A 10,598-nucleotide genomic window follows, 5' to 3' on the forward strand; every position below is an offset into this window, starting at 1 on the left:
TGCAAAACATCATGATGTGCTCCAGGGACTCGTGCACCCGAATTACGAAGATGGCGCAGGATCATTGGGCTATTTCTGTGTATTCTCACAGCTCCCTGCTGCTGATAGGGTTACGATCAAGCCGCTGAAACGACAACGTATTGCCCTAATAAGCCACTGTGGCACAGCGAGCTGTCATCATTTTTTATTTAGCACGAGAGCATTGAGAATAGACCAGCCGGCCACGGAGATGACTCATTAAGTGGGAGAACATCGGCTTATGGAAACTTAAGAGTGAATAGGTGGGAATTCCTTCACTTTTGACAGCATCGTAGGAAAGAGGCTGCTTGCCCAGTACTCACGGATCTATGGTGATTTTGATGGAGGACATGTTCTTGTCCCTTTGCTTGTTATCAGCTGCATTAACTGTAGAAGAGAGGAGAGAAATACATTTAATAATTAGTAATAATTAGTACAAAATGTAAGAACTATATCAGATTTTTAACAGTAAAAGTCAATGATCCAGAATTATTAGTCATGATACTAATAATAATAATAATAATAATAATAATAATACACTCCATATATCTCCATATATCCAGGATTAAAATAAAATAAATATATATATATATATATATATATATATATATATATATATATATACAGATATAATCTGTCTACAGTAGATATATAATGAGAAATTAAAACAGTGTGAAGTTTTTATTTTTATTTTCTTTTGATAAAAACAGTAAAAATGTAGAACCCTCATGTGATAATTGTGGTGGGTGATATGGCACCATATTTCAGGGTATAATATTGTTCACCAAACACCAATTTCCTAATTATTATTAACATTTTGTTCAAGAAATCAGGTCAGAACTTTCTACAGATCGTAAAACTATATATTCTCACCAAAAACTTAAAGACACTGTCACTTTAAACTAAAAAGCCTATTAATTACGATCAGCTCCATCCTTACAAAGCTTAACTTTACAATTAGATGTTAGATGTGGCAACGACAGTGTCTCTTTCTACAATCTAATGATTATCTAAGAAATCCTGTATATAATTGCAAGTCTTTTTGTTCTTTATTGAAATAAGAAGAGCTGAAGAAACTTTGTCACCTGAAATTGTGGACATTGCAAGCGTTTTTTTGTGTAAATTTAGACCTTTGTTTGGCTGGAACTTTGGGCCTACTAGGCCTTGAAGGCTGAGTGCCAAACCATGCCACCTAAAGCCTCAAACAACACTGAGGAATACGTCACAATGGCTCAAGTGCGTGAATTACTGGATCAGCAGAAGGATTTCTACAGAACCTTGCTTGAACAACAGGAAAGAACCTTTAAAGCTTGTGTACAGATCATAGTTGATTCTTCAAACAGGAGGATTGATGATCTATCAAAGCAAGTTTATGATTTCAAGGTGAGTCTAGAAATGACTCAAAAGGAGTTTGATGATTTTAAAGTTTTGTGTAAGACTTGGTCTAAGAACAGTGATGAAACCAGAGCAGATTTGGATACAGTATGCAAAAGCATGATCTCGCTCTCAGATAAGACAGATTCTTTAGAGGGCCAATCAAAGCAACACAATATTGTTGTCCATGGCATCAAAGAGTCGATTAAAGAGAAGGCATCTGAATCTGAAGAAAAAGTGAGAAAGCTCTTCAGAGAAAAATTACAGTTGGATCAGCTGAAGATAGAACTGGATTGTGCACACAGAACAGGGAAACTACTGTCCTCGTCAGAAAAACCTCGACCTATTATGGTCAGATTCCTGCGGCTGAAGGATAAACTTGCTGTTCTGGATAAAGCAAAGAACTTGAAAGGTTCCAACATCTTTATCAATGAGGATTTTTCTGAAGCTGTTCGACAAAGAAGAAAAGAACTGGTTCCAGAAATGAAGGCAGCTCGAGAAAGAGGTGACATTGCATACTTGAGATATGACAGACTCATTGTCCATCCACCTCAAAATCCATCACAGCAAAAAAGAAGAAATTAGCTTACTGATTCTTCACTAAATATTGACAGTAACTTTTTTAATTTACATATTTATATCATAATTTTTAATTATGAACTGTAAATGTGACTTTGAAAATCAGATCTTTGAACCTTTTGATCATGCTACAACTGATTCTTATACTTTGAATCTTGATCCAGATTTAAATTTTTTTTCATCAGTTGATGTTTCTAATCTCTGCAGTTTTTATAATGAAATACAATTTAATGATTTATGTCTTTCTATGTCCTCTAGGGTATTTTCTACATTTCATCTGAATATAAGGAGTCTTTCTAGTAACTATGATAATTTTATTCACTACTTATCTTCGCTTAAACACAAATTTTCGGTTATTGCTTTATCAGAAACATGGCTTACTCAGGATCTTAAAGATATTTTTAAATTTCCTAGTTATAATTATATGCATTATATTAGAGATAATAGGTCTGGAGGTGGAGTATCTCTGTTCATTCATGAAAATTATGAATTTAAAATTAGGAATGATCTTAATTTAAAGTCAGATGGGTTTGAGGCGGAATCTGTTTTTTTGGAACTTTTAGATGCTTTTAATGGGAAAAATGTAATTATTGGTGCTATTTATAGACCACCTGATATAGCTGTCAAAGATTTCAATGAAAGTTTGTCGAGGTCACTTGACTTGATTAATGTAGAAGGCAAAATTTGTTATATATTAGGGGATTTCAACATAAATCTTTTAAAAAATAAATTAGATACTCAAGTAGAGGATTTTCTTAATGTTCTCTATTCAAATTATTTTTTTCCTCTTATTTATAAATCCACACGAGTTAACGAAAATTCAGCAACCTTGATAGATAATATTTTAACAAATTCTCTTAATGAAGGAATTAAATCTGGGGTTTTGTTGGCAGATCTATCAGACCATTTTCCGATATTTCAGTGTTCTTTAGTTAATTCTATTAAAGTTAAAGATACTAAGAACAATATTAATAAACGAATTATGAGTAAGTCAAACATTTGTAAATTTAGGAACATGCTCACTAGTACATCATGGTGTGATTTATATTATGAAAACAATGTTGAATTTGCATATCAAAAGTTTATGAATGTGATTAGTTTTAGTTTTAATGAATGTTTTCCAATTTGTACTTCTACAAAGAAAAACAGTAATGATTTTAATAAGCCTTGGTTTACTAAAGATTTACTAAGGATGTTGAGGAAAAAAAATGGTTTGTATAGAAAATATGTTGTAAATCCTACTCCTTTAACACATAGTACTTATAAAAACTATAGAAACAAGTATACTCATTTTATTAGATATGCGAAAAAGAAATATTTCAGTAAAAAAATTATGACTAATTCACAAGACACTAAAGCAACATGGAAAGTGATAAATCAGATGTTACAAAGGAAGAAAGCTGCTATAGAGGTACCATCAGTTATGTCAGATGGTGAAAATCATTTCAATAATCCATCTGATATTGCTAATCATTTTAACAATTTTTTTGCAAATATTGGTTGTGAATTAGTAAATAACATTCCCTATTGTTATGGTAACCCACTGGACTTTAAAACCAGAACTTTTCCTGTTATATCTTCTTTTAAATCTGTTGATATCCAAGAAATAAGTGATATAATTGATGAATTAAAGATATCTTCAGCTGGTCATGACAATATTTCTGCATTTCTGGTTAAACAGGTGAAGCATGAAATATTGCAGCCACTAGCTTATATTTTTTCATTATCTTTAAAAACTGGTATTGTGCCATCAGATTTAAAAGTTGCCAAAGTTATTCCAATGTTTAAAGCAGATAACCCATGTTGTTTTAACAATTATAGACCTATATCAATTTTGCCATGTTTTTCAAAAATATTAGAAAAAATAATATATAAAAGGATTATTTTTCATTTAGATTCTAATTCAGTTTTTTACAAACATCAGTATGGTTTTCGGAAACATCATTCTACTTATATGGCTCTGCTTCATCTGACTGACAAAATTACCTCTGCACTAGAAAAAAGTAAATTTGTTTGTAGTATTTTTTTAGACCTTTCAAAGGCATTTGATACAGTTAATCATCATATATTATTAGAAAAGTTACATAAATATGGTTTTCAGGATACTACATATAATCTTTTAAAAAGCTATATCTCAGATAGAAGGCAGTTTGTTTGTGTAAATGGTTGTTATTCTAGTAGAGCTGAATTGCTTTGTGGTGTCCCACAGGGTTCTATTCTAGGACCATTGTTATTTCTTATTTATATTAATGACTTGTCTAATGTTTCATATTTTTCCCCAATAATGTTTGCAGATGATGTAACTCTAATAAATAGCCATTCAAATTTTGATACATTGATTAAGGATGCAAATACTGGTTTAGCTGCTTATGTAACCTGGTTTAAATTAAATAAACTTGTTTTAAATATAAAAAAGTCAAATTATATAATTTTTAGTGGACGAAAAATGTATTCTAAAAGCTTATCAAAAATTACAATTGAATCTATGGCATTGCCTAAAGTGTCAAGTTCTAAGTTTTTGGGAATCATTATTGATGAAAACTTAAGTTGGAAAGAGCAAATAGACTGGGTTAGTAGAAAAATAAATAAATCTATTGGTATAATAAGGAGGGTTAGTTATCTGGTTAACACAAAATGTCTTCTTACTCTTTATTATAGTCTTATTTATCCATATCTTTCATATTGTAATATAGTTTGGGGGAGTACATATTCTACTAGTCTTAGTAAAATTCTGGTTCTTCAGAAACGATTTGTCCGTATTGCAACACGATCACATCTAAATACTTCATCTGCTCCTTTATTTCAGAAACTTCAAATTCTCTCTATTTATAATATTAATATATTCCAAATATGTATCTTTATTTTTAAAATTTATTCGAATCAGGAAAATTTCCCAGAACAATTTATAAATTATTTTATTACAAATGCAGAAATACATAAGTATTCAACCCGTCATTCTTTAGATCTCCATCTTCCTAAATTTCTTTCTTGTAGAGGTCAGTATTCAATCAGATATAGGGGGACAAAACTGTGGAATAATTTTAATCATTTGGCAAAAAAATGTACATCTGTAAAACATTATAAAAGATGTTTAAAAGATCATCTGATGAATGTATTGTGAATATATTTTTTTTGTTACATGTTTAAATTGTGATATTTTTTTTTGTTTTGTTTGTTTGTTTTGATGTTATATTTGTTATAATAGATTTTGATATTATTTAGGTAGAGACATTTTTTAAGCCCATGTTAGGTTTTTGCCTCTACCTGCACTATTTTGTTTATTGCTATTTCCATTTTGTGTTTATTGTTTTTATTGGTGCAAATAAATAAATAAATAAATAAATATATCCCGAGTGACACGCTTCCTTTAAAAGGAGGGAAGCTTGAGTGTAATGGAAATTACTGGTTTATTCAACACTCACTACAAAAACAGCTTTTTATAGGGTCAAAATAAGCTACTTTCAGCCAAACCAAGACACAAAGGTATGCTTGTAAAACGCTCTGAGCAAAGCAATACATTCATCATCATCCGGCTGACGTCTAAATGCCGTCGCAATCTCTGCATTTGAACATCTGATGTAATGGAGAAGCAGAGCAACAAGACTAAAATCACATAAATAAAATGAATTACAGACAGAAAGCCTGTTCTCCCGGCAGGAGAAAGTGGTAACTAGGGGAAAAAAGCACCAGATATCAACTTACCGAGAATTTCATCAAAGATCTTATACAGTCCAGGAACATAAGTGATCTCCCGCAAGTTCATTCCAATCTCTTCATCGAAAACCCACATTTGCTGAAAATAACAGAGAGAAGAAAGGAAAGATCAAGCTGAGCGCATGCAGGAAATTTGTTCAGATTCAAGACTCACGGATAGAGTGATTTTATACTCGTTTATACATGTGGTGTAATGAGCGGACCACATAAATACTCATAGTACTGCAATCAATTTTACTGTGGATGATTTACAACACACCACTTAGCCTTTTGTTCCTGTTAATGATCCTGGCAGGAGCTAAATCTTGAAAGCGATAATGATTAAGAGTGTAATGTGTGTACTGATTTCTATACAGTGATAAAAAAACATGTAAAACTGGTCTAGAATAACAATAAAGCATCAATGTGTGCTTTATGTACAAAAACGTTCGTCATTCATTTATACGTGACCATCATTTCCGAGTGTTTATAAGTAGGTTACATAGGTGTTTTAAACTGAAAAAGGAAGATGTAGGTAATTTAATTCCTTTGAAGCAACTGCAACAAGAAAGGAATATATAAAACAAGCTGTTTTTTAGGCTTAAGCCCTAATTTGATTACATTTATATGGTTTTATGGTGTAATTTCCTCTTATTCAGGATGTTTTCCATTAGCTTTGGACCTCTTATAGGCAAAATTACCAACTGTTTTTTTACCTGAACTAGATCCTCTGCTTAGTTACTGAATACTTTCTAAATCTCAAAGTGGAAAAATATAATTGAACTGATGATGGAAATTAAACTGAAATCATGTGGTCAGTTTATCACCATCCGAATGCAAAACGTTTATTACCGAGGAGACATTTAAAGTTTTTTATTTATTGACACTCCCATAAAAACTTAAGCCAGGCTAAAGTGACTCAAATCAGATTTTTTTTTCATGGCTATGTGAACGTGCCAAATCCCATTTTTAAAAACCCGATCTAAACCACTTTTATACGTGGTTCTAAATCGGATTCATATCCGATCCACAGACATGCGACATGAATGTGAACGGTCAAATCATGCAGAATTCAAGCGTCTTTTTGCTTTAATGCATTAGCATAAGCGCTACGTGCTTCTCTCTCGTACCCACACTGCATCTCTTGGTGCAGCTATAGCTGCAAAAAAACAGCAAAAGCAAACCGCCTGTTCTTTTTTCACCTCCTGGACCTGAGCATGAACTTCAGAGCAGCTGTTTACTCTCCACTCCAGCAAAAGATGCTCCACATATGAGCTGCTAACTCATCCATTTCCCTTTATAAAGCTACGAGTCTCTCCTCTCTCTAATATGAGGGTTTTTGTTGTTGGTGAAGAAGGAGGCATTTATACAGGTATCAATGTGCAGCATGTGAGACGATTCAGGAACAGATTCATTCACATTACACACAGATACAGATCACTTACATTTACACTGAATGTGAACCGACAAGATAGACAAATCTGATCTGAGCAAAAAATCTTTTCACAGGCTTTAAGATAACCGTACATTTCTATTCCAACAGTGATTAAATACTACAGATAACATGTGTTAACCCTCACCTGAGTGACAGGCTCCACAGAGCCGATGTAGGTATCTGGACGGAGTAAGATGTGCTCCAACTGGGTTTTCTTCTGGTAAACTCGCTCCACAGACATCTTCTTGGAGCTCTCCTTCTTGGGCGGCTCGCTCTTCCCGCCTTCGCTCTTGCCATTCGCCTCCTCTTTCTTGGCAGCATTGTTCTTATCAAAGAGGGTCTGTTGTTAGACATATTGGCACAACTTTTGTTAAAAAATGTCACTGCGACTGGAGAACGGCTGACTAAATCAAGACTGTGTGATATCAGACGGGAGTTTGTGTTGAATTGCGTCAGAATTCTTTTTTTCATTCTGATAAAAACCAATGTGAACGTACTGCTGATTGATTGACTGACTGAGTGAGCAGACACTTACTCCTAATACCGTATACACAGTGTAATTCCTTTACAGTGTGTGTACTGCATTAAATAATAATAATAATAATTCTCTTAATGTTACGGGATGGAAAGGTGCTCTCTCCTGGTTTATTCAAGCCATTCTGGAGCCTTTCTATTAGTCCATTAATAATAAAACTTTGACATGGGCCAGACTAATCATGACATCAACAATATATTATATATGTATTTATAAGTTTAGACACCCATGTATGTTAATTAAAAGTTAATTAACGTTATCTGAGATATAATTTTTTTTATTATTATTTTGTAAAAAAAGACTACACCACCAATGCAATGAAGTGTTAAGTAGCTTACGATGTTATCCCAATTTTTGTCTAAAGTGACTAATTAATAGGGTTTTTCCCATTTTTGTCGCAATATTAAACTTCTGGGTCTTCTGGGAACTCGTTTGCGCTAAATACTGCAACACTGCTGTAAGGATTTCATTGCATTTAGCTATAATTGCATATAAGTGATGTCACATCCTGAAGTTGGATGATCAGTACTGCCTCTTCAGGTCCTGCCAAGTTTTATTTTCTCCAGAGAGCGAGAGTTACAGAGCTCAACTGCACAGTGGAGAAGGTGCTTTATTTTTATTCTCATTTAATACTCATTCTGTAAAGCTCCATTCGCTCTAAACTTTATTACCAAGTAATAACAGTGTATTACTAGGGACAGTTAACCAAATTTCCACACTCAAGAAACGTATAAAGCTCCAATAACATTGGGATGAACTAAAATAATCCTAAAGCAATCTTCAATAATAACAGATCTACAGATAAGATGTATCAGACTTGCTATCTCATAATGTCTTACCACCTCAAAATTATGACTTAGTATCTTATAATTATGACTAACCATCTCAAAATTATGACTTAGTATCTCATAATTAAAACTTACTATCTCATAACTAGGACTTACTATCTGGAAGTAATGACTTAGTATCTCATAATTATGACTTAGTATCTCGTAATAATTACTTAATATCTCATCATTATGACTTAGTATCTCATAATAATGACTTAGTATATCACAGTTAATATTTAATAACACGTTATTATGATTTAGTGGGGGACCCATATTGTTTCTAAGTGGAAGCATTGGGCTTCCATAGAAATGAGAGATTGTAATAGTAAAAACAGCCTTACAAAGATTTTTTAACTCCCCTAATTAACAGCTATGTTAAAGTTTTTACTTGTAAAACTGAGTTAGGACTTGGATTGCTGGTGGTATTTTGGGCTAAAACGGCTTGCCATCTGAGTATATGGTGTTATTACTGCAGTCACTGGTAAGACTAACTTAATTTTATGGGGAATTTTTTAAAGAATTATGAAACTTTGGGACTTTTGGACACTGAACCCATCTGAATTCAGCTATCAGTCTGCCGGTGTGAGAACCCTCCGCAGTAAACTTCAGATTAGGTGGTGGAGGACTTGTTATTACTATTTAATGCAGTGAGTGTTTGCTGTCATAACAGCCAAGACTGTGTCTTTTATCTTCTTTAGATTTAACTAAAGTTCGGGTACTTATTTTCGTATTGATCCACGATTAAAAGCGGGTCAAATAACAGTGTAGAAACTGAAATCACAGCGAAACAAAAGGGCTTTCGGTGGCTCGCTTTGTTAACGCTAGCATTAGCGTTAGCTATGTTAGCTGTGTAAGTGTAGCTAGCAAGCTAGCATCTGAGGAGGAGAACACGACTGAAATTTTAACTGAAAAAAGATATTTCTGAGGTAATTTTAGAGCGATATTTAGCCACGGTGTCTGATATAAAACAGTAAAACTGTTTTCCTGGAGTTTCTAAAGCACTTTCCTAACTCTGCCTCTTTCTTTCTCTCCTCTATCTCTGACTGTTTTAGCATGTAGTTAGCTAAGCTAGGATAGCTAGATAGTTAGCTAGCAACAACTTAGCTAACTTTAACTAGCTAACTCAGCTTGCTGACTACACTCCACAAATACAGCAGGCTAGCTTAGCTAGCTAACCGGTTAGCTCGTTAGCTAGCATAGCTAACCTAGCTATGCTAGTGTAACTGTTAGCGAATAAGCAGCCTGCCTGCCTATGCCTGCTATGGGTTAGCTCGCTAGGTTAGTTAGCTAGCTAACAGCTAACGCTAGCATACAAAGCGCGTTTCCAGATGGGAAAAATTATAGCGTTAGCACCGCTAGCTAGCTAGCTGTAGTTAACGCTAACTAAACAGCGAGTGTGTTTATAATAACTATGTAATAAAGCACTTATTACTATAATAGAGTATTAAGTTAAAAGAGTAGCTTAACTACTGCTTTATTAGTTATATTAGCTACTCACCACCCAGGTCAGACCCCCGCTTCCTGCAGCACCGTTGGACATTTTCCTATTGTGTCTTCTTCCAATGCTGGTGGTGTGATGTTAAAAAAATGATCAGTCCTCATAAAAAAATTCCATAAATTCAGCCAGATACCTCCTTAAAAACGCCGCTTCCCGCGTGAAACATCCAGCAGGGTCCGCAAGATCCGCAGCATTAACCGTGTCTGGTATATCCGAGGAGGGGGTTACATTGAGGCGGTTTGCCCGGAGAGGAGAGTGATGTTTCGGCTATTGTTAAAATCGACAGGCGCTTTACCGCACAAGGCCTGGATGCCCGTCTACTACTACTACCAGCTACTACAACTGCTACTAACTCAGAGCACTTCTTTTTTACCGGCTACTGAGAGTTTACCCTAAAAAAACAAGTATTATTTTTTCCGCAACATCCTAAAAAAAGCAGCGAGATTAAATATACTCAGCTGGAATGTTTGTTTTCATGTGCAGCGCTGGATTATCGCCACATTCCTGGATTTTCATTCAGAAACAATAAACAGAGCCGCTACCTCCGTCCGGCTTCGTTGACGAGCCCCAAAGCTCCAACCGACCAATAGGAGCGGAGGAAATACGAGGCGCAAACGAACGGACCAATAGAAAATC

At 34.3% G+C, this 10,598-nt stretch overlaps 1 protein-coding gene across 3 annotated transcripts in view; it reads right to left on the minus strand.

Annotated features, from left to right (window-relative positions):
- top2b (DNA topoisomerase II beta) overlaps positions 1–10,536 on the minus strand; it is a 39,669-nt gene extending 29,133 nt beyond the window's left edge. The window contains exons 1-4 of one of the 3 annotated variants that reach the window (XM_022667353.2): positions 9,963–10,536; positions 7,245–7,439; positions 5,674–5,764; positions 342–405 (exon numbers count right to left, since the gene is read on the minus strand). In XM_022667353.2, the coding sequence (XP_022523074.2) occupies positions 342–405; positions 5,674–5,764; positions 7,245–7,439; positions 9,963–10,004 (392 nt within the window). In that variant the 5' untranslated portion in view covers positions 10,005–10,536. The remainder of the gene's footprint in view (positions 1–341; positions 406–5,673; positions 5,765–7,244; positions 7,440–9,962) is intronic. The other 2 variants (XM_022667354.2, XM_022667352.2) reach the window with 2 other exon arrangements.
- Between the last annotated feature and the right edge of the window lie 62 nt (positions 10,537–10,598).

The sequence above is a fragment of the Astyanax mexicanus genome, chromosome 3 (genome assembly GCF_023375975.1).
Source record: "Astyanax mexicanus isolate ESR-SI-001 chromosome 3, AstMex3_surface, whole genome shotgun sequence".
Taxonomy (NCBI): domain Eukaryota; kingdom Metazoa; phylum Chordata; class Actinopteri; order Characiformes; family Acestrorhamphidae; genus Astyanax; species Astyanax mexicanus.